Raw genomic sequence first — 23945 nt, 5'->3', positions numbered from 1 at the left:
TTGCGACGTGCGCTGCCACCGAGGTTTGTTTGGTCTTTAATTAGTTATTGGCCCGTCCCGCCCCGCTGTTCGCGCCGGAGGCCGGGGCGGCGCTGGAACGGGATTCCCCATGGCCCCGCCCCCGGGCCTGGCCCCGCCCCCGGGCCTGGCCCCGCCCCCGGGCCTGGCCCCGCCCCCGGGCCTGGCCCCGCCCCCGGGCCTGGCCCCGCCCCCGGGCCTGGCCCCGCCCCCGGGCCTGGCCCCGCCCCCGGGCCTGGCCCCGCCCCCGGGCCTGGCCCCGCCCCCGGGCCTGGCCCCGCCCCCGGGCCTGGCCCCGCCCCCGGGCCTGGCCCCGCCCCCGGGCCTGGCCCCTCCTCCTCGTGTTGCCCTGGAAACCCCACGGCCAATAGGGCGGCCCGGCGGGGCCTCGCCCGCTCCCGCCTCTCGCGAGACGCCCCGCGCGCGGACTCCATCTCCCAGGCGCCCCGCGGGGAGGGCGGGCCGCCGCAGCCAATGGGGCGGTGAGCGCGGCGGGGTGCGGGGCCGGCCGGGGCCAATCCGCCGCGGGCAGCTGCGGCGGCGGAAGCGGAGCTCCGATCTCGGCGGTGGCAGCGTCTGCCGCAGGGCGCCCCGGGCACAGGTAACGCCGCGGGCAGCGCCATCGGCACCGCCCCGCTCTGCGGCCGGGGACAGCTCCGGGGGCGGGGGGGGCTGCGGGGCGGGGGCGGCGGCCGCCGCTTCAGTGCGCGGTGGCGGCGGGGGGGCGACCGAAAGCGTGCCCGAGCCCGCTCCCGCGCCCGGCAACGGCGCTGCGGGGCGAGAGGCGGAGAGGGGAGGGGCGGGGCCCTGCGCGGCAGCGGGACCGAGACGGGAGGGCGGGAAGGAAGGGCCGGGGGTAGGGTGGGGGAGGGCGGGCCGGGCGCGGGGAGGACCGGGCCGGGCGGTGCGGGCCGCGCTGGGCACGGGCAGGGGCGGCCGCGGGCGCCGCCGCGCTCCCGGGAACATCCGGGCCCTGCGGCCCCTCACGGCGGCACGGCAGGGCGGGCACGGACGGCCTTCATTGGCCAGCGCTGTCCTCCCCGCTATTGGCTCGCCGTCTCGTGAGGTCATTAGCACGGCGGCTCCTCACTGGCTGGGGGGGCCGGCGCTGGATTGGCTAGCGCGGCGGGGGCGCGCCGCATTGGCGCAGGGCTGGCAGCGCCGCCAGCGCCGCGCCCAATGAGCAGGGCGGGAGCAGGGGGCGGGGCCTGCGGGGGGTGTAGCCGCCCCCCGGGAGGCGGGGGGGGGGGGTGGGGGTCGCCGGTATCGTGACGTTGTGTGACGCACCGTAACGTAACGGCCGCCGGTGCCCGCAGGCGGAGATGAGCTCTCAGCAGTTCCCCCGCTCGGGCGCGCCGCCCGCCGGCCTGGGACCAGCCCCGCCGCCCGGCCCCACCAGCGGCTCCGCCGGCCTCATCGCCCCCGCCGCCGCTGCAGGTAAGCGGGCGCCGGGACGCGCGGGGGCGGCTGCCGGGGCGGGGCGGGGAACGGAGCCGCTCCGGTGTCCCGGCCGGGGGAGGGTGGGAGCGGCGTGAGGATCGGTGTAGTGGGCCGTTGCGAGGAGCGATGCCGGGGCGGGGTCGTCCCGTCCCGTCCCGTCCCGTCCTTCCTCTCCCGCCGGTCGGCGGTGGCAGAGCGGGTACGGGAGGAGTTCGTGCAGCTGGAGGCGGGGCCGGAGTCCCGGTTCCGGGCCCCGCTGCCCTTGCCCGGGCGGCAGGTGTTGGGCAGCCCACCAGAGGTGACTGCGGGGAGCGGCTTCGGTTTTGGGGGGTTATTCTTGTTTTTGAGTTTGACATTCAGGCACATAACACACTAAATTAAGACTTTTTCAAACTACCTGTTTGATGTGGGACTTTATGGCAGTTAATTAGGTATTTTTCACTCGAAGTAAAGATTAGTCAATCTTTGTTTGAAGAAGAACTCCTGAGGTGAGCCCGGGCTGCCCGGCATTCCAGGGCCCATCCCCTCCGAGGGGAACCGGCCGAAGCAGCGCCAGAGCCCCTGGGGGTCTCATCTTTGGAATACGTTTACTTGTAAGGGCAAATTTCTTTTATTCAGGCAGTTTCTGACATCACATCTCTGACCCGGTGGGTGACCGATGCGAACTTGTTAGTGTTTTTTTACCTTTTTCCACAGTGTTCCCTTTTTCTTGTTGTTTATTTTGTTTTGCTAGTGAGTGATGATTCTAGTCGGGACTCGGAGGTTGCTCCCAGAGAGCACATCGGCCCCGGCGGCTCTATACAACCTCGAGAAGAAAAGCAGGAGCCGGTGGTGGTTCGGCCCTATCCGCAGGTTCAGATGTTGACGCAGCACCACCCTGTCCAGTCTGCTGCCCCGGTGACAGTGACAGCGCCGCCGGCGCATTTGACTCCAGCTGTCCCGCTTTCCTTTTCAGATGGACTTATGAAGGTAACGAGGAGGCTCACGATTCGTGTCGGGGAAAAATACAATCTATATTGCAAGTTAAGAGTGTTGAGCAAAAATAAATTACACAAAAAACTTCCCTGCTTTTGTTTCTTAAGTTTTTCTCATGTGCTTCTGCTGGGCGTACGCTGTCTCCGGGGTTTAGCTGTTCCATGTGACACCCGAGGACTTCACAGTATCATAGCATTATTTTTGAGGGAGGTGTTTTCTGTTTGTCTCTTAAGAGAAGAGTGATCGCAATCAGTTTCTGAAATCTCCCTTTTTCCCTGCAGGAGGGGATGAGAATATCCAATTAGCTGTTAGCGCCCAGTGTCTGTAGGGGCATACCGTAGCCCTGACAGATTCCACTTGTGACCCACACCGTATGTTAGAAGCTGCATATTTCCAGTACAAAAGATGCCCTTTCTTTGTCCCGAATGAAAACTGAGTAGCTCTGTACGATCAATATCCTTCCGCTCCAAATTCTTAACCATACTTATCCTTGCACAAAGGTGACTTTCTCTCCAGGCTTTGACCCCCGCAAAATGATTTCCACTTCGACAGTGCGCTCTCATTCGGAGTTGCCAACGTGTCTGTCTTTGTATTTCTTGTAGCCTCCCCTGAAGCCCACCATGCCCAGCCGGCCCATTGCTCCTGCTCCACCCTCTACTCTCTCAGCTCCCACAAAGGTTCCCGGGCAAGTTACTGTGACCATGGAAAGCAACATACCACAGGCTCCAACAATTCCCGTGGCAACAATCAGTGGCCAACAGGTCTGGGGTTTTTTTGTTTTTTTTATTCTTCCCCTCCGTTCCAGCTCGCTGTGTGGTCAGATCAATGTTAATATTGGTACAACTAAGGCGGGCTCTTGCAGCAGGAGGGAAGGTAGAGAGAGCAGGAGCAGGCTTCCCCGTTCACTGGCTGTTGGATCAGTTCTGCTTGGAGCACTAAACCTCCGACTCAGTTATCGCTAGCTCTTTAGAAAGCTGCTGATTTGTTGTAGTCGTACAACCGATGCAGCGCAGTGAGGCTGCGGTAGCAGAGCCGTATCCAAAAAGCTGCCGTGCAGCTGAGTCTTCCCTTAAAAGCTCCCGCTCTTTGAGCATTGCTTGGAGAACTTCTAGTGCAGGCAAACTGCTGGGATTCATCCCTGCAGGGTTCTTTAGCTCTTCTGGAAGCAAATCAGAGTGGGGAACAGTTCATGGGTTTGCAGTGTGTTCTTATTAAACCACTAGTGACAAAATTTGAGTGTGTGTGTGGGGGGGAAGTGTAGTTAATGCTTTAGAAACTACGCCCCCTGCCTCCCTCCCCGTTACTTTGACTGCAGAGCCAGTCCTTGTGATTTGAAACTAGTTTGCCAGAACACTCGTGGCTAAACCTCTGAAGTCTCGGGGTTTTGATGTAGAGTGCGTTTAGTTGAATTTGAGTTAGGCTGGCTGGGGATGTGCAACAGTTTTAGTGGATTTTTGTCTTCACGAATAGCCTTGGGAAGTCCAGCAGTATTAGAAAATAGAATGAATTTGTTGCAGCACTTGCCAGGTTCCCACTATTCCCTTGACTTTACTGGGCAGCTGGTATGAATCTCTGCCTTAGAAGTCACTAATGGCAGAAGGGCCATCTCTCTGGTTGGTATGTGGGTGACTGCTGACTGAACGTCACCCACAGGCCAACCAGAAAAATAGCTCAGTGAAACAGGATAAACGTTTACATCTTGCACCCATGATGTCAGCAGCTTCTGTAACTTTATCCTGTATGTAGAAACTTTATGTAGAAACATCTGCCTCTTTCCCCACTCAACTTGTAAAGCATGTGACCTTTGTACACCAGGTATCTCTACAAAATCTCTTTTCTGTCTTCAGGACTTAGATATGGTGACGCTGTTAGCGTGGCCATTAATTCTTGTCAATGCAGCTCACCGTTTATTTTGGGTTTTGCTGTTTCTTGAACTCTGCAGGGCCATCCTAGTAACTTGCATCATATCATGGCTACCAACGTGCAGATGTCTATCATCAGAAGTAGCGCTCCTGGGCCTCCGCTACACATTGGAGCTTCTCACCTACCCCGAGGTAAGATCCAGCTGTGCCATCCCCGCCTCTGCTCACAGCCTCTCAAGGCTTTTAGAGCCTCCGCCTCTAAAAATCGTCCTCGCTGCTACCGCAGCTGATACTTGGGCTGTTAAAACTGCTAGCATAAATGGGGGGCATTCTTGTACATTCTTGGTAGCAAGCGTTGTTCACCTGTGACAGCGACGCCCGCGCAGTTGCGAGACATGTTCTTGTACCCACTTGTGACAGGATCACTTGTGCACTTTTGTGCGTGATAACATACTGTATTGTGCGCGTTTTGCTTTTACCCTTGAGCTAAATGCTGGTGATAAGCACAGGCTTTCGTCTCCCAGGATTTTGGTTGCTACAGCTTACAAAACAGGAGACCAGCCCCTTAAAAGAACGCCGCGCTCAATACAGTCTGTCTCATTTCTGACTGCAGTCAGACTTGCCAAAAGCTTATGGGTTGCGTTTCCAGGTCAACTTTAAACTGATCTGAATTCAAAGTACCAGTTATATTTTTATTTCTTCTCATATTTGATGTTATTTAGTCACTCAAGAAAAACAAAAACCTAATCGTTTACTGGAGCAGGTGGAAGGACTGTGCAGCTTTATTTGTAGCTGAAGTAAAATGTAGTTTTTGTTCACTTGATTCTTGTGGGACAGCTGCCACAAGCTTTGTAGTGGTACTTAGTGTATGTTTTCTTCCCCCCCCCCCGCTTTTATTCTCTCAGCTTGAATCTTACCTTTCGAGGTAATAACTTCAGTTAGGGATATCTACAGGAGCTGTGCAGTCTAGTCCATCAAATGATTTCAAGGCTGTTTGCCTTTGACAACAATTTCTTTTGATCAGGAGGCAGCCAACAGTAGGCAAATTAACCAAAGTCCTATGCTGTTGTAGCTTTAGAAGTTGGTTGGGTTTTTTTGTTTTGCTTTTCTTCTGTTGCACATATATTTTTTTTCTTTGGAACTTCATCAGGTGCAGGGAGATTATTCTTGGTATTGGGTGACTTATTTACACATCAGCCCAGGAATCAAACTGTTTGAATTACTTCTACGGACTTGCATAGCTCGGAATAGAAAGATGCTGGATTTGCAATGTAAGGTTATTATAGGGAAATAAGAAGTATCAATAAAGCCAGTTCATTTAAAATAATACTTACCCTTCCCCACATACTTGTGTGACCCTTACGTGTATTTGTTGCAAGCCTTACTTTTCAACCAGTGTCCCCTGAACTGACATACACAGGAAATCACTTCAAACTGAGACACATACCGGCTGATGTCAGGCCCCGTCTCTGGTCGTAATGGGGCTGTTTGGGTGCACGGTCTTTTAACACACTTGGTTTGTTTCCCAGGTGCAGCGGCTGCTGCAGTGATGTCCAGTTCTAAAGTAACTACAGTCCTGCGACCAGCTTCGCAGTTGCCGAACGCAGCTACGGCTCAGCCAGCAGTGCAGCACATCATCCACCAGCCAATCCAGGCAGGTAGCAGCCGCCCGGCTCTGCAGGACGCTGACCGCTGGCTCCAAACTCTTCCCGGCACTTAATTCTAATCTATAACCTGGAATTGCGTATTCACTGGGCTGAGGCTCAGTCAGCTCTCTTCCAGTTGTGTTTCTCGGGTGCCAGTTTCTATTAGCAAGCAGGGAAATCGTTGCATTAGTCCTGTGGTTTTATTTCCTTCAGGGCCTTGGTGCCAGAAATTGGGTTTTTATCTGTCTCCAAAGTGCTTAGAAGAGGGAAGAGAAGAGAAGTGGGAAGAGGCTTTAGTTTAGATACACTAAAGTTTTAAAGCATGAAAGGTCTGACACGATACGCTCATGTTGATTTATTCTTATGCAAAATAATAAAAATCTCCTTTTACTATACTTCTGTATATCTCAGCTTATCTACACGTCTAAGGAGAGGATTGTAGATATTGTCTCCCCACACTAGTGCTAGCGTTCAATGTTAGGATAAAGGGTTAAACAGCTTTACTTTGTGCCTTCAGTTAGGATGCCGATGTCATCGCCTTTGACTTCCTGTATATACTTGGATCAGAGTTTCTTTTCACCCTGAAGGGAACTGACCTTTGGTTTTTTTCTTAAAGACCTTCAAGAGATCCGGTCTCATTAACTTTGGTTACTGATTCCTGTGATGTATGTGCTTTGAAAACCAGGACAGATCTGCATAGGAGCTGGCAGATCGAGTCAGAAAGACTGGAAACGTCTTAAAACGCCAAAACTTAACGATAAGACGTAGAAGAAAAGTTTTAGCCACATAATCCCTAGTTATTATCTAAATAGCAGAATTTCTCTTCTGAATGTGTCTCTCTTTGACTTGTTTTTATAGTCTCGTCCTCCCGTGACAACTTCAAGCACTATTCCTCCAGCTGTGGTGGCAACTGTCTCGGCCACAAGAGCTCAGTCCCCTGTTATAACTACAACAGCAGCACACGCCACGGAATCAACCCTCAGGTAAAGACGCTTTGAAATCTGTAGTGCTCTGACGACTCTGCAGGAAGGGGAGACATCCGCGTTAACCCCCCAGTGCCGATAACCCTCTCGATGTGGGATGATCTAGTACAGACATAGTAATGTTTTCACGGTGCAAATGCTTTCAGGTCTGTGAATAAAAATGACTATAAATGTTGCTCTGTTGTTCAGGGAAAGAAAGAGCGTAATGAATCAGTTGTGATCAGCAGAGTTTCTGTTGTAGGAACTTGTAGCTAATTCAGCCCATCTTATTTATGAAGACACAGTGGCGAAAAAAAGATACGCGAATGTTGAAAAGCATCCCTGACAGAAAGTTGTGGTTTTTTGTGAACTGATAGGCGTTATTGATAAGCGTGCCCTCCTAGCTGGGTACTTATGGAAGATGGGGACAGAACAGCGTAGTTAAAGCAGCGTAAGAAACTTGACCATATATTTGTTAGCAGCGCTGCTGTCAGAGAGACAGAGGCCAAGGCCTGATGTGTGTCCCTGCATCTCACCTTTCTTATCTAGTAGCCACATGGTTATCTTCATAACTATTTTTTCTTTCTCTCCAGCCGACCCACCCTGTCTATCCAGCAGCACCCGCCTTCTGCAGCTATTAGTATTCAGCGGCCTGCACAGCCGAGGGACACAGCGACGCGCATTACACTACCGTCTCACCCAGCTATAGGAGCGCAGAAGCCACAGCTCCACACCATGGCTCAGGTAAACCACAAGAAGAGGGGGGAAAAAACCCCAAAGCTAAGCCCCTCTTGCTTCTTCTAGACATCTCTTTTGTTTCTATCTTAAGTGCTAAGATAAAATTTGGAAAAAGAGTTAGTATTGGGTTAGAAATTAATGTTCTTTACAGGCCGTCCAGTATGATTCCATACTAAGTAAATATCTTAAATGTGCTAGTCTTTTGACTTGAAGGTTTTCTTTTCTTTTCATAGAAAACCATTTTCAGTACTGGTACTCCAGTGGCAGCAGCAACAGTGGCACCTATTTTGGCAACGAACACGATTGCGTCAGCAACCACAGCTGGTGAGTGTTCGTAGTGTTCATGTGGGAGAGGCGTGGGGTTTGTTGGGTTTTTGGTTGTTTTTCCTCCTTGAAGATGGGACCTGATTACCTTTGAGGAATTCTTTATTTATGGTGAAGACTGCATTTGGAAGTGCATGAGTGGGCTGCAGGAGAGAAATTGCCGAGCTCCTCGGGGCGGTGGTCTGGGTTGGGGTTTTTGCCCTCTTTATTTGGATATAGATACACTGGTGTGATAGGGCTCTGCAGAAAGATCTTGCATGGCTCTTTTCTTTTTCTTTAGGTTCTGTGTCTCACACCCAAGCGCCTACAAGCACCATTGTCACCATGACAATGCCCTCCCATTCTTCCCATGCTACAGCTGTCACGACCTCAAACATCCCAGTTGGTGAGTGATTCCAGCTTTAAGAAGAGTGCATAAATGGTGCTTCACTTTTCTGTTTATACTAGTAGTGTTTGTGCATATTAGCAAATTAAGGAGGGGAAGAAAATCAGTTCAAGCTGGGAGAAACCAATTAACAGGTCTACTGTGGCACAGCTTTTTTTTTTTTTTTTAATACTGTGAAGAGATAGATGTTCTAGGATTAATAAGGTAGTAAAATGGCTCATTAACTGACTCAACTGACCTTTTTAGACGCACTTGAGCCTTTTGGCATTTCAGAACCTGCCCAGTATATACTAGAGGTTGTAACTGCTTGGTGATGGAATATGGCTTTCATAGTCCATTTTGTAAGTTCCTTCCTGTGCTTCTTGAGGCGTTAGGTGTAGCCTCATGGAGCTTGGTTGGTGTCTTCATTTAGACCTTAGCGGTTCACCCCCAAAGGTGGGAAACTTATTTGCCTAGATGTGGAACCTGCCCGAGATGTTGCCTACAGAACTGCATAAGTTTCCTTTTATTCATCTTTGTTTCCCCGCTGACTTCCTTCTTGTTCTTTTGAAATCTTGTAATATCTTTCCCTGCCATAAGTTTCCAAGGAGTGAAGTTGTATCTTGATACATCAGTATTTCCGGTAAAGCTTTTGTAGGTGTTTTCTTCCTTGTCTTGACCTCTGTCTGTGCATGCCTCTGTCTGCCTTGATCTCATTTTCCTTGGTCTCTGTCAAGTTCTGCTTTGAAAACTTGGATAATGAAGTTCTTGACAGCAGAAAGGACTGGGCTGATCCTAAGGAGAAAAAAAAAAAAAATTCAAGCACTGGAGTAATTTAATTGGTTAGCAAGTGTAATTTATATATACATTTATAATGTCCTCTTATTCTGGTACAAATTGATGAAAAATGTGCCGTTCCCCTTGTTCTTTCTTCTTATTGAGGAAACCTGTCATCACTGTGGATAGGAATCATCCGGGGATAGGGTGGGTTTTTTTTATTAGGGGGCGGGGGGGGGCTGGAGTTAGTATTGGGGGTTTCGCCAGGAGAATTAATCTTGCTTTTGCAGTGTCAGCCAACACTTTGACTGTTAACTGATTACATGTTTGTCTTTATGCAGCTAAAGTGGTTCCTCAGCAAATCACGCATACTTCTCCCCGGATCCAGTCAGATTACACAGCAGAGAGGAGTAATCTCATACCCCTCTCTAGTCACCGGGCATCACCAAACCCAGTAGCGATGGAAACCAGAAATGACAACAGGTAGGGAAATACCAGCTCTGTGAATGGCAGTGTGTGTTTTTGTGTGCCTTGCTGCTTTTCTAGGTTCCACTATGCTGGAAATAATGTGTTTTTAAAACCCTGGGGTGGGGGTGGCATTTGGCGGTTTTGAATTAACCGTGATAGCTGAGATACTTGCTAGCTTATGGCAGCTGGGATAACGAAACTCGGGGAGTGGCCCCAAGGCAGGGGCTGAAGATGACCAGTTAAAATGGTGTGTGTAATACTTGCTCTCTTTGGTGCCTGTAGGCAGTCGGTGCCTGTCCAGTTCCAGTATTTCTTACCAACGTACCCGCCCTCTGCCTATCCTCTGACCGCGCACACCTATACCCCCATCACCAGCTCGGTGTCCACCATTCGCCAATACCCAGGTGAGACAAGCTTTGGGGCAAGCTGGCTGCGACGCTTTGTTCAGTTCCGTGTGACCTTTAGTGGTGGCAGAAGCTAAGAGGCTCTTATGCTTGACAATTTGTCACAAAAAGTCTTTGACGACTTGTCGGCTGAGGGGAAGACTCCATGGGCAATGGGTCTTGAACGACTTCAGAGACCTACTAAATACAGCTAACAACAGTTTTCTCAGGAGTTTCACGTTTGATATCCAAGGGTTTACATCTCTATCGGTTAAAGTTTTGGTTTCCACAAATCAAAACAATTAAACTCCTCCAGACCAAACCAGTTCTTCGTTCCCTAGTGTTCTGAGAAGCCTGTTTTCATCTCTTTCTGCACCAATGTGCATGAATGAGAGAGAAACCTGAACAAAAAATGGAAAAAAAAAAAAGCTGCATTGCACACTCCAGTGTTTTGTTTTTTTAAAAAATGGGGCCATTAACATGTTTGAACTGTTGCACTAACTTACAGAAGTCAAAAATGTCGTGTAATGTGAGCCTATATAGTCACCCTAAACTTATGTCATTCTCTGTGACAAAATTTGGAGCGCTTTTATCTTACTGAGTGTTTTAGGACTCTTCTCTATAACATGTTAATCTCCACAATCCAGACCCTAGGAATTTGGATTTTAGTGGAACATCTGTGTCTGCTGGCAGCATGTTACCCTTGAGCGGTGTAGAGGGAATTTGGAGGGACTTGGGGGTGGCAAAGCCCACTTGCTGAATGGGAAAGTATGTGCAGGGATTGACGAGTTACTGGGGCCTGTTCTTCCCGTCATTGAAATTCCAGTGAAAAGTTGCAAGTCCTGACAATAAGTCATGTCAGGATTTGAGGTGGGCCTCGGGATGATTACAATGACTTGCAGAAGGGCCACGTGAGCTTCTTTTGTACCTTCCTGCACTTTGGCTGAAAGTTTTAAAGGAGAAGGTGGAGGTGGGTGGTGGTACGTGGTGTCGGCGGCTGAGGAGTGGTTACGGAGCCCCTGATGGAATGTGACTGCAGACTGTCAGGAGTTCCCATTTTGGGAGCAGATTGGGGTGATGGTAGGCCAATGCTCATTTTTAAAAAAGCAGATGCAGGTTGTTCAGCAGGAGCTCATTGACAGAGACACTTGTTAAGTTGATTTGAAGCCTCAGCCAAAGGTCCTAATTATGGCAGTAACTGGTGACGGCTCAAAGCAGAGGATCCAAGGTATCAGGAGGGACGTGCACCTGTGCAGAGCGCAGCCAGGTGAGGGCTTAGATAAACGTGCGGAGGAGACTTTTAAAAAGATCACTGAGATAAGGAGTGTTAATATGGAATTCTGAGGAAGAAGGTTGCCTTTGTCTTTCCAAAGGTTGTCGTGTTTATATAGTCTCCCAAAAGGATTTTGTTGGATAGAACGTTCTGCAACAAAAGTCTTTTGCATAGGATGCTCCACTAAGAGAATTAATGTGCCATAGTTGATACAGAAGCCATTTTCATGGACCCAGTGCCGGATTTCAGGGGTTTCACAGCTGTTTTTAGAGTGCCTTGTCAGCACAAGAACTTGATCGAAATCCTGTGACAATGACAAAACCAGCTTGTTCTGCGATGAGAGGGCTCTCCATTGTTAGCAAGCAAACCCATTGTCGGCAAGTTCACACTTGCATTCTGCGTACGGCTGCAGAAATCGTGGTACTGTTCTGCAAAGACTGGAAATCTGGAGACAGAGGAGCTGCAGGAAGTCTCACAGCACTGCTAAATGCTGCCTGGGGGAAGCGTAACGCGCCCTGGAGCGGGTCTGGAAAGATGGAATCACAGTTGCTTAGAGCTGTGAATTCGAATGAATGAATTGAACTTCTTGGAACAGGTGCTTCGTTGGGAACGTTGTTCTGCCGCAAAAAGACTTCAAAGAGTTCGTGTTCGTTTTAGCTGTGGGATCCAGCCTATAATTGCAACCCCTGTTCCGAGTCAGATAAGATTGTACTCAGCAGCAGAACAGTTTGTCCACTTGCACTAAGGACAACTTTGGGGTTTATGATTATGTGGCTGGGGAAAGAGAATAAGGAAGTAAGGCCTGTTTTAAGGTACTTGCACTCGAGTCTCTGCTTTCTCTCTTTGCTTTGGTACAGTCAAAGGTTTGGAGTGTTTTTTTTAATTGATGCAATAATAAGCTCTGCAGAAAGACTGTCTTTTGAAAAGAAATGGCTTAGAAAAAAAGAATAGGCTTCTTATTTTTTTAATTATTATTTTTTAAGCAGGGAAAATGCCAAGTGTCGGCACTTAGAGGCTTTGTAAAATAAGATAGCGAGCAAAAATAGTGCACGGATTTCTCAGACTGGAAGCTGGGTACAAATGTAATCTGAGTCGAACTTTAAAAGTAGGGTTAAACTTGAACAACTTCTCTCGTTGCAATTTGAAATAGAAAATGGAATGGAAGCAAACAGTAACATTTCATTCTTCTGGCAGACAGTCTGGCTGCTTTCAAATTCATTACTGCTCCAATCAGGCTGGCAAATTAATTTTTCAAAGCAAAAAAAAGTCTTTGAAAGCAAACATTGGAGTGGGAGGTGCCGGGGGGGGGAACCGAGGCGCCCCCGTGTGCAGGAGTGATGAGGTGTTCTGTGTTGCTGCTCCCAGTTTCAGCCCAGGCGCCCAACTCAGCCATCACGGCTCAGACTGGCGTTGGAGTGGCCTCCACCGTCCACCTCAACCCCATGCAGCTGATGACTGTGGATGCCTCCCATGCCCGGCACATCCAGGGCATCCAGCCGGCACCAATCAGCGCCCAGGGCATCCAGCCGGCACCAATCAGCGCCCAGGGCATCCAGCCGGCACCAATCGGGACGCAAGGGCTCCACCCCGCCACACCAATCGGCACACAGGGCCTGCAGCCAGCACCAATCAGCGCTCAGCAGCCACAGGCGGACACCAAGACGTCAGGTAAGGGCAACCAGCCACATCCGCGCTTCGGACCCGGACACGGCAGCTGAACTTCTGCCCTGCAACTTGCGGCTTTTTTTTTTTATTTTATTTTACTCTGATTAATGGTCTTGTTCTAGTCTCTCTGGTCCAGTAGTAGACGCTAAATACACCCATATGCATATTCTCCCAGCAAATATTTTTTTTTTTACCTATTTCTTAATTTATTTTTTTTAAGCGCACTGGGCGGAGAGCGTGGGTAGCCTTGAATGGGTTACTTCAGTGGAAAAGACTGGTAGTGCCTGAGCTTAAACAGTTCTCTTCGGTTTCCCTTGTGGGAAGAGTCATTTACAAGTAAATGATGTTCTCCGAACTGTTCTTTCTACACATTAGATCACAGTAGCAACTAAAAGACAGCCAGGTGCCTTCAGTAGTTGATCTTGGACTGTGAGAGAAACCCCCTTTCCTTAAAAATGACTGGTCTGATGAAACCCCAACAACTTACTGAAGACATGGGATATGGCAACAAAGAGAATATGCTGTTGCAAAGCTGGCAGACGTATTCCATGGTGACTTCCTGACTGTCTAAATGCTCTGCGTCAGGTTGTTAGCCAAACAGGCTTTGGCAGAAGGTCAGAACATAGACTCAGGTGATGGTGCTTGCTCACAGGTGGCATGTATTGCCACGTAGGCTCTAACGGGAGCGTTACTGTGTTGATCCAGTTGTGTTGGTGGTCTCCCTAGAGATTTCTGCGTTTTCCATTTCTTCTGGAAAAGATTATTTCCCTAGCAGCAGTTGTTAGGCAGGAGGTAGTTTCCATCTTCCCTGCAGAAGGTTCAGTGATCAGATTGCTCGTAGCAAAGGTATTGCTTACAAAATAGTCTGGAAGCGCGGCAGGGGGAGTCAAGGGAGCATGGACAACCCGTACCCTGCAAACACCTGCTATGTCATCAAGTTTCCTCAAGTAACTGCTGCTTTTTTCCTCTCTGTATCTGTTCTCTCTGCTGTCGCCATGTCCGTCCTTTCCAGCAGTAGTCTTGGCAGATGGAGCCACCATTGTCGCCAATCCTATTAGCAACACATTCAACACGGCTTCGGCAGCGACTACGGTCGTGCAAACCCACAGCCAGAGTGCCAGTGCCCCGGCCCAGGGCTCTTCCCCACGCCCGAGCATCCTCCGCAAGAAACCAGCCACAGATGGGTGAGTAGAACTCAAGGTGACACGCAAGTGACGCTTCTGTGCAATCTAGCCCGGCTAAATGGAATCATTTCAGTGGAGATGAGAAAAGTTCTAGCAGATTATTCAGTCAGCAGCGGTTGTGAGTAACCTGCTGATCTGTGAAACACTCTGCTTTCCCTCCCCTGGGGCAGGATATACTTTTCTCTTGCTGTCAGTAACAAAATGAGGAGGAGGATGGTTTGTCTCCTGGCTCTTGAAAGTGACCTTTTGAGGGAAAGTGGATTTGAGGTTTTCTTGCTTAGTGTAATAAAACCAGAGAGTTTATAATCTACTAGAATTAGAATTCCATGCTTTGTCTTCAGTGCTTTTCTTAGAAGAATATGTGGTTGAGTAGAAAGGATAGGATTAGTACCCTGCTGGGAAATCTGATTAGAAAAAAGGGAGAGAGTAACTTAAACTCTTAAAATATTTTATGTTGTCTGTCTGATTATTTTTTTTAAATGCCTGAATAAAGAGGCAAGAGACAGCTTTTGAATTAACAATGCATTTCCTCGCGCCTAACGACTGAAAATGTTTGGAACTGATGTGTCCCATGAGACTAAAATTGAATTATTATTTTTTTAATTTATTTGGGTGGAAACCTTTTTTTAAGGCGGAGAAGCTGCAGGCTGTAAAACTTAAACAGAAATTAAAGAAGCAGAGGTAGACCACAAAAGAATGTTTCCATTTGAGAGGTTGATTATTTTGGACAACAATTTGACTTCCAGCCCCACAGGAGACTGAATAGCCCTTAAAGTACTTCCTGTATTTGGCCCCGCGCTGCCTGATGTCTGCGTTCAGGGCTGGAGGTCTTGGAGTCAGGCTTTGACACGGTCTGGTCCAGCTGAACGAAGCAGATGCCTGTCCGAGCAGCATCCAGTTCCAGACGATCTGCGCAGCCTTGCAGTGGCAGTGGAGGAGAGTGGCATGGCCAGACCTCCTCCTGTCCGCTGTTGGAGCCTGGCAGCTCACTAAGATGCTCTGCCTGGCAGGGTGAATGCAAAGCTGGCGTTCTTGGAAAAGCCCTAAATGGGGATGAAACCAGGCCAGAGCAACCAATCTTTTATCTTTAAAGAAAATAGAACTTAATATCTGATTTGAAAAGTAAAATGAGACTCTGTTAGCGGATCAGCTATACTGTAGACAGAGTGCAACGATAGAGCTGTAAATCCTGTCCTGGTTTGGGCAAGAACAGGTCGATTCCTTTGCTCTTGGTGGTGTTTGTCTTTGCATGAGGGAGGCGAGAATCTTAGATCTGTCTGTCTCTTCCAGGCTGGCAGTCCGGAAAAGCTTAATTCCACCTCAGCCACCTGAAGTAGCTAGCACGCGTGTCGAGAGTACTATGCGAAGCACATCTGGATCACCGAGGCCTGCTGGGTAAGATTTTAGCAAACAAACAACTGCATTGTAATAGTTTCATTATGTTGGGTTTTGTTTTTTTTTTTTTAAATTTGTATTCTTTGGCCATTGGAGCGTTTTCCTTTCTTTTGGGAAACTTAATCTATTTTGAATTTGTCATTGTGACAACTTTGAGTTGACAGGTTCTGCTGTTGTGAAGCTGAGGCAGTAATAGCCTTTTAAAAGGTGTGGTTATGAGCTTTCATGAGAAACAAAGAAAAAAAAACATTCTAAAGGATAGGCGTTGAAACTTTTCTCTATAATACTTGGAAATTAATGCTGAGGAAAGGTAAATGGAGCTTCTACCCTGCTTCATTTGAGTTCAGTGGCTTCACAATTTCTGGTTTTATAACCATTACCCACAGCGGGAGCTCTTGCAAACAGAGCACAGGGAGCAATACAGCTTTGGGTAAAAGATCCTCCTGTTCCTCTGCAGTGTCAAACTGTCTTGCTCCTTTTACAAGTATTTTGAAGTCACCTGGAATTAGTCATGAGATCTGCTTGTTACAGTGAGTGGAAGAAAACAGCATCTATAATAAATAGAAGGGATTAGAAAGGGAGTGGAGGAGGAAATGTAACCGGGATGAGACCTTCTCCTGTTGTTAAACACCTTACTGAGCCAGGTATTACTTGCGGGTGCAAGGAAAAACTGGACAGTCTGAATCCAGCTTGGCTCACTCGCCCCATGCCAGGTGGTCATGACTGAGATGCAGTTAGCGTCAATTGGTTTTGCTTTTTTTGTGTTACAGTGCCAAGCCAAAACCTGAAATCCACGTGTCCATGGCCACTCCAGTCACTGTGTCTATGGAGGCAGTGTCTAATCAAGGTGGCGAGCAGCCCACCATTGCGGTCCCCCCCACCTCCCAGCAGCCCCCCTCTGCCATTCCAACAATCATCGCAGCAGCCAGTCCCACTTCGCAGCCTGCGGCAGCTCTCTCCACCATTCCAGGAGCTGTCCCGGCTGCTCCGCCAACTTCTACCACAATTGTGGCAGCACCCGCTCCTCCATCAACCATGAGCGGTGCCCTATCAGCCGTGCTGGGTCCTGCCGTACCAGAGATAAAGATCAAAGAGGAGGTGGAGCCCATGGACATAATGCGACCAGTATCTGGTAGGTGGTTGTTAATCATCAGGTTGTTTATTTTGTTGTTGAGACAGTGGAGGAATTGGGAGGATTTCAACACATCCATCCCGAAAATGAAATTGCATCTCTTTCATGGTAGCACAGAACGCCAGTCAAAGGCTTCCCATATGCCTTGTTTACTCATAAAGTTCTTCTTGCCTTCTGCCTGATCTCCCATGAAATCACGTGTTACTGGGACCGCTTTGTTCGTGTTGAAATGATCCAACACCAAAGCGTCCGAGTGAATTCCTTGCTTAAAACGCACACGCTCAGCAGCAGTATCAATAAATTACAGACAAGTTCAGTTAACTTCAGTTTTCTCACAAATCCTACAATTCTGGTCCAAGGGCCTTTCTTGTATGTGAAGAACTAGTGACCAGCGTTGCTTCATAGGGCCCTCCTGTGATTCACGGGTATCTTTCTCTATAATTTTTAAAAATATTCATTATATTGTCTTACTTAATCCAGCTTGGCCATAGTTGCTATCGGATGATATGACCAGTAAAAGTCGGATCCTTATGGATCTCAGGTCAGGCACCATACAGTGGCAAAATGATACCAGTGCATCCCACATTGTTGAGTATCGGAGTTCTGGTGTAGTTGTTGGTTTTATCACTCTCCTTAAAGCGGTATGTTGTCCTGTGACAGAAGAAGCTGCTTGCTACAGATGTCCCTGGAGCGCAGGCAGATAGCATTGACCTCTTCAGGCTTCTTTTGTCTCTTACTGGCAATTGCGGGTACGCCAAATTGTCAAGAGATCCCAGCCCAGAACTTCTTTGTGCAGCATTAGCCACAGCTGATTGAGCTTTTCCCTCTGCACGACAAGGAGTGCTCCCTCAAGCTACCTGCCGCTCTACTGCAAGCCTTCAGAGTGCGTGGATTGGTGTGGCAGCCTACTGACGCGGTGCTGCTGACCTGGCAGTACCAGTAGGCTCTTGCAAGAAGAGTACTGCAGTCCCGAGTTGATTGCGTGTAACTTGCAAGAGGAAAGGGACATGCTTGCTGTTGACTGTGATCCATGCTGGCGCCCATACGAAGATATCTCTTTTGACAGTAACATAAGACAGATGTTAGCATAGTTTCCATTTTGTAGCATTAAACTAACATAAGCTTCAGATATGAAGGAACCAAGGGACAATTGTCTCTGCTGTCATTCTTTGTGTTTTTGCATATGAGGCACTAAAGATCTTGGTATATAGGCTCGTCTGAGCAATTGCTGCTGGCTTAATATCTGTCCTTCTGCACATCTGGAGCTGAAGTGCTCATATACCTCATGCTCCTCACAATGCATTGAGACAGGAGCTACTATTGGAGGTAGTGTTCAGACAATGCTAGCGTGTTACCTTTACGCTGACGATGGTTTGGGTTCTTTTCCTCTTTCCCCCTGCTCAGCAGTCCCTCCTTTGACTACAAGTACTGTGTCTCCATCTTTGGCATTGCTGGCCAACAACCTTTCGATGCCTCCAAGCGATTTGCCACCTGGTGCCTCCCCGAGGAAGAAACCCCGTAAGCAGCAGCATGTCATCTCCACAGAGGAAGGGGACATGATGGAAACAAACAGTACTGATGATGAGAAATCCACGGCCAAAAGTTTGCTGGTGAAGGCAGAGAAGCGCAAGTCTCCTCCAAAGGAGTATATAGGTAATACCATCTCTAGTGTCTTTCTTCTTATTTGAATGTCTGTATTTTTGCTTCCTGTTGGTTCTCAGAGAAGGTGCTCTGTCATTCTCCTGCTTTGAAAATATAAATAACCCAGAAACCAAGTATCGGTCTCTCAGCACTTTCTGAATAGTGTCATTTGGGGGAAATAACCTTTCTGATGGATAAAGCATTTCATACAAGATGGTGCTTACTGATCCTCTACTGCAGTTATTGTGTCATGCTGATCTCTTTTCACCTCCTTAATTAATGATGGTAACAATACAGTTCTCCCTGCGTCCTTTTCTAGATGAAGAAGGTGTAAGATATGTCCCTGTGCGTCCAAGGCCACCTATCACACTGCTCCGTCATTATCGCAATCCTTGGAAAGCCGCTTACCACCACTTTCAGAGATACAGCGATGTCCGGGTAAAAGGTCAGTCTGCTTTTTGCCGTTTGACCGTTTCATTCTTCTGGGGTGAACTGCATCAGCATACCTCTTCAGGGTGCCTTAGGAGCACTTAGCTGGTGTCGATAAGCAATCCCACAAAAAGGTTTTGATCGCAATATGGAAAAGAAGGGTTGATAAGTGAGATAATGACCTTCGGTAGCTAGATGTTGCCTAAATCTCTTCTGCTCTCAAGGCAGAGGAGAAAAGAAGGGAAGGACATTAGATAGAGCTAGCTGCAATTTTGTAAAAGAGGAAATCATACGGTAATTGAGAAATGTATTCACGTACAGTGATAAAAATGCTATACAGTGATAGAAATGCTAAAGAAAGTAATCCTTAAAAAAGCGACAAGCTGTGGTGATACGCTACAGTTTAGTTTTCTGATTTTCTTACTACCTAACAAACTTGCCAATTTAATCAAAAACATTCTAGATTTAGCATAACTAGGCTTGTGAACTAACAAATGGGCTTTTAAAGAATTATTTTTTTATAATGTGAGGAAAATAGAGATCAGATGCTGGTTTTCAGGCTTTTTAGCTTGTATCTTAACATTTTTAAGCAGATCAGGTTTTTGCGACTGTAAATACCTCAAGGAGGGAGTAGATGTGTATTTCAGAGGGAAAGGATGGACCCTTTACTTTTTCATGCAGGGTGTTTGAAACATGGAGCACTACATTCTTTAAACGGTGAAAAAATGGTATATAATACAATTTTTCTGGAAATACAGATAACCTGTTAAAAAGCGAGAGCAGTGGTCAGACATGTGGCAGATGCGTAGCTGTTCTCCTGTTTGAATCAAAACACTGCTCATCCTCATTCACTAAGATATATGGAGAGCAGGATTTGGGTTAGTGTTTTCGTTGGAGAAGAGAGGCCTGGCAGATTCCTGAAATTTTGAGTAACGTTTCTTTGTGTTTCCCGGTGACAGAAGAGAAGAAGGCTATGCTGCAGGAGATTGCCAACCAGAAGGGTGTATCCTGTCGTGCACAAGGGTGGAAGGTCCATCTCTGTGCGGCACAGCTGCTGCAGCTGGTAGGTGAACGGGGCTTGCCAGCTTCCTACGACGTGGGGGAATACAGAGGTGTGTAAGACAGGAGGATGTTTTGACAAACTCAGTACATGGTCATCTGACATTGGGAATACCGTAAAGGAGCCGGTGTGTAGTGCCCAAAGGGAGTGGGACGTGCTTTCCCCTTTCTCAGGAATGTGGCGTAAGTGGCTTGGAAACAGAGTGTTGGTTTTGATCCAGACATAAGAGCTGATGTATTTTGTACAGATGATCAAAATTGGCAACTCCCTCCTGCTGATGCACAGGTCTGAAGAAGCGTCTGTTTGGGATGGTGCGGCTGATCTGAGGAGGCAGCACTGATCCACATTCCTGGATGCTTCTGTTTCAGGTTGGGGGTGAGGTAGGTGCTCTGCATTCTAGCACCAAACTCCCCAAAACCTCTGCATTCCTGGAATAGTATTGTGAGAAATAGGGGAAGCAGTTCTGGTTAGGATCCATGTTTGTTCAGAAGTGGAGCGATCCTGTAAATAGGATGTTAGCAAGAACGATAGTGCCACACTCTACGTCAGAGGCTCCATCTTCTGAATTACTAACATGAGCAGCTGAGGGGAACGGATTATCATCTTCTCCGTGTAGCTTTCTTAATGTGGGCGAATGTTTTCTGGGCTAGCAGCGAGCCTTCTCATGGAGTGTTAATGTCTTTTTAGACAAACCTGGAGCACGATGTGTACGAGAGACTGACCGCCCTGCAGGAGGGACTCATTCCTAAGAAAAAGGCAGCAACCGATGACGACTTGCATCGAATCAATGAACTGATACAGGTAGGTTCCTGTGGCCTCTCAACCCATCAGAACTGTCTGTTTTACCCTGAATTACAAAATATTCTACTGCAGTTAGTAAAAGCTAAAGCTGGCTTTTTACCAAAAAAAAAAAAAAAAAAAAAAAAAAAAAAAAATCACACAGGTACTCCTCCTGTGTTTCCAGTGCCATAAGTTACAAGTGATGGAAAACAGTATATACAAGTATTAGGAACAGGCACAGCGGTTGTTTAAACTGGACAGTCTGCTGTTAATGACGACAGTGTTTCATTTCAGGGGAATATGCAGAGGTGTAAACTTGTGATGGATCAAATCAATGAGGCGCGAGACTCAATGCTAAAGGTCTTGGATCACAAGGATCGTGTTTTGAAGCTTCTAAACAAGAATGGAACTGTCAAGAAAGTATCCAAATTAAAGCGAAAGGAGAAGGTGTAAAGCCAGAATAATGACTCTGGAGAAATGGAGAACTTGTACAGAATGGAGTTGAAGCTTTTTGTAGTTTGGGCTTATTTTTAAGCAGAGCATCTGAATAAAAAGGATGAGTTTAGGGAACAGATGGCAACAGATGGACATGTGAAGCCTGGTGACCTGAAAGGGATTGTCACTGATCTGTCATAATGAACAAAGATTTCTCTCAGGCTCATCTCTTTTTAAAGTCTTTCCAGTCCCATTTGTTTAACCCTCCTGATGTGTCGGTGCCTACTAATTGGAACTAGTGATGCGATGTGTGGTGGACAGTGCTCTCCTCCTGTTCTGCAGTTTAGGGGTAAATGTACACAAGGTGTGCATACACCTGTACCACAGAAGAAGATTCTGCAGGGGACACCAGGAGGGTGACACGCAGGTATCGGCCCAGGCAGCAGCCATGCTTCAAAGCATTGAAAATGACACTGCTTTCAGTTACCCCATTCAGTTCTTGTTCTTCTGACCTTCCAGTGTCTGAAGGAGCCTTCTTAAACCAGTGCCACTGCACTAGGAGATCTGCCACATTCAAAATCTCCAATGGCTCAGAAGTCCTAGCTGTCAAGATTTAAAAAAAAAAAAAAAAAAAAAAAAAAAAAAAAGTGGGGGGGAAAATCATTTCAAAGTGATTTTGTAGTGTCCGTGTGCGTGTGTCTCTTTGTTGGTGCTCTGGGATACTTGTTTTGAAGTACCTGTTGCAATAGGGGACTTCCTGTAGGTGGTGTAATGTTAATTGTATGTACCACATACATCCTGAAAACATTAATAAAGGACTTGGAGGTTTTTGTACGTGAGCAGTTTTTATACCTTTATACTAGTGAAAACTATTCAACCTAAAAACTCAAAAACTCAAGGCTTTTCAAGGTAAAGCCTTTTGGGGAGTCTGAAAGTAGTCAGCCTCTTCTGCGGCAGGGGGAAGGGTAATTTAATTCACGTTTCAGCGCCTAAAGACGCACTATGAATTGCTTCCCCTGCACCTGTGTATTTAACCTTAATTTTTTACAAAGGTTGCCAAATCACTTCATTTTTAGCCTCCTCATCAAACTTCCGTTTCACGAACTAATTCTGTTTAAAGAATACTTTTTTTTTTCTTTCATTCTATACTGGATGAAAGGGCTGCTATCTTGACTTTATTCAGAACTGTGTTCTTTCAGAAGTTAGATTAGAAAAAACGGTATTTAATTCTTCCTTATTTCTAATTTTTTAACTAAAGAGTAGAATGTCCATATTCGCACTGTTCTTATGGGTTTTTTTACGCATGCAAAAATCCCAGCTTTTTTCAGATTTCTTTGGATGGCAGACATTTCATATTAGCTTGATTTTCATATTCATTTATCATTTTCATATTGGCTTGATTTTACTTTTTAAAATAAAAACATATTCATTGTAAGATACAATTCTAGTATAATGATATTGTAACTTCAGTAATAGGAAAGTTATGGTAATTGTTTGCTGATTTCCTTGGCTAGAAGAAAGAAAAGATCAAAATGTCCCTCCAGTTTTACAAGTCTGCAAGGAGTGTGTGTGTAGATATGTGTATGTTGACACACAAGAGACTCTGGCACAGCGCAAATTAAAATGCAAGAGGAAAGACATGAAAAGGTGGGAATCGAATAAACTGACGCTTATCATCTTGTATTTCTTGTGTGTCAGGAACAAGCACATGCACAACTGGTCACGTATTTGTTTGTCATTGTCATGGTAACAGAACAGTGACACCACCAACATTCCTAGGATCCTGGAGACCCTGCAAGAAGCTCACTCGCATTGCAGCAGTGCCTTTTGTAGGGCTGAGAGCTGTTTCACATTGTTGGCAAAGGGCTTTTGGATGAAATCAAAGGTGTTACCAGCAAAGGGTGAGGTATTTTTGGTGGGGAGGGAGGGAAAGATTCTAAGGACAGCTGAAGTTTAAAACTTGCTCTTTACCTCTTCTTCTAAGCTATTCTCATCTGATTCTTTGGACAGACTCCTGTAGTGACCGTAGTTTTCGTAAGCTGGTATTCAAGGCTATCATCTAGGCTGAAAGGATTGTGCTATTCTGTAACCTTATTCTTAATAAAGGCAGTGTTGTCCTAGTGCTGAGGAGACCATATAGATTCTGTAGGAGAAAGTAAGAGACGCTGATATTCGTCTAGATTTTTAGATCAGGAATGATGTACAGAAATTCCACTTCACAATCAGAGTTACGCCAGTTTATTTGCTTCTCAAAGCTGAATGTGTAGCGTGCTTGCACTGGGATCTCCACGATCCATTCTTCAGCTTTCTTAAGTGTGTTGCCGGTGTTCTCAGAAGGAAATGAGAAAGTAGGGTTGTGGTGTGCTGCAGGGTTCCTCTGTCCCCTGACTTGCCATACACTGAGAACACCTCCTAGGGCCAGCACACCTTGACTTTTACAGAAATCCTCATCCTAGAGACTTCACTGCTCCAAAGAGCCATCTCTGAGAGAAGCCTCTCCTCTCAGAGCACACATTGAGCCTCTACTTTTACAACATGTCCTAATGGAATAACTACTTCTCTGTGATATTTCTGATAGGGTGGGGTAGAATGGACGGAGGGATGGATCTGGGCGCCCCACTGGGGACGAGAAGCAGTTAGAAATATTTTAAAACTAGTTTTGATTCTGGTGTAGTTGTGACACCCATTATCTACTGCCAGAAACTTATTGTACATCTCACCATAAATAAGGTCTGCTCGGCGACTGGGGAGGGGGGTGTGTTTATCACTGCCTTTGCAAGCAAAACCCACTGCTACAAGAGCGCCCGCCTGAACTGAACGTTACCTGGTTTCTGCCCTCGTTCCCTGCCCGGCCGGCTGAGGTAACCGGCCGGGGGAGCCGCGTCGGAACCTTCCTTCCCGCGGCAGCCTCGGCGGAACGGGCCTCCGGGCCTCACCCCTCGGCGGGAAGCCCCCACCGGCGCCGGGCCGTGCTGAGGGCGGGCGGGAAGCGGC

The 23945-nt window shown here is 47.5% G+C and overlaps 1 protein-coding gene across 3 annotated transcripts; it reads left to right on the top strand.

Annotated features, from left to right (window-relative positions):
* Window positions 1-485: 485 nt before the first annotated feature.
* Window positions 486-22634, top strand: SAP130 (Sin3A associated protein 130). 3 transcript variants are annotated; one of them, XM_054206052.1, is made up of 21 exons: window positions 486-619; window positions 1335-1455; window positions 2192-2427; window positions 3036-3194; window positions 4376-4487; window positions 5825-5949; window positions 6800-6924; window positions 7497-7647; window positions 7875-7965; window positions 8246-8350; window positions 9448-9589; window positions 9857-9978; window positions 12596-12898; window positions 13908-14079; window positions 15370-15474; window positions 16245-16606; window positions 18011-18259; window positions 18567-18692; window positions 19636-19739; window positions 20424-20537; window positions 20811-22634. In XM_054206052.1, the coding sequence occupies exons 2-21, from the start codon at window positions 1341-1343 to the stop codon at window positions 20967-20969; spliced, it is 3177 nt and encodes a 1058-aa protein (XP_054062027.1). In that variant the 5' UTR covers window positions 486-619; window positions 1335-1340; the 3' UTR covers window positions 20970-22634. The 3 variants fall into 3 exon arrangements, with proteins under 3 accessions (XP_054062027.1, XP_054062029.1, XP_054062028.1); XM_054206054.1 differs by lacking the exons at window positions 486-619; window positions 20811-22634 and adding an exon at window positions 19984-20116 and having other exon boundaries at window positions 1267-1455; XM_054206053.1 differs by lacking the exon at window positions 486-619 and having other exon boundaries at window positions 1269-1455; window positions 13911-14079.
* Window positions 22635-23945: the final 1311 nt, after the last annotated feature.

The sequence above is a fragment of the Rissa tridactyla genome, chromosome 6 (assembly GCF_028500815.1).
Source record: "Rissa tridactyla isolate bRisTri1 chromosome 6, bRisTri1.patW.cur.20221130, whole genome shotgun sequence".
Taxonomy (NCBI): Eukaryota; Metazoa; Chordata; class Aves; order Charadriiformes; family Laridae; genus Rissa; species Rissa tridactyla.
Note: the sequence above shows the minus strand (reverse complement) of the source record. Positions and strands in the feature narration are given on the sequence as shown.

Coding starts and splice junctions, on each gene's coding strand:
- SAP130 (XM_054206052.1), top strand. CDS start 1,341: ATGAGCTCTCAGCAGTTCCCCCGCTCGGGCGCGCCGCCCGCCGGCCTG. Junction 2,428..3,035: donor TTTCAGATGGACTTATGAAG/GTAACGAGGAGG, acceptor TATTTCTTGTAG/CCTCCCCTGAAGCCCACCAT. Junction 20,538..20,810: donor GAATCAATGAACTGATACAG/GTAGGTTCCTGT, acceptor GTTTCATTTCAG/GGGAATATGCAGAGGTGTAA.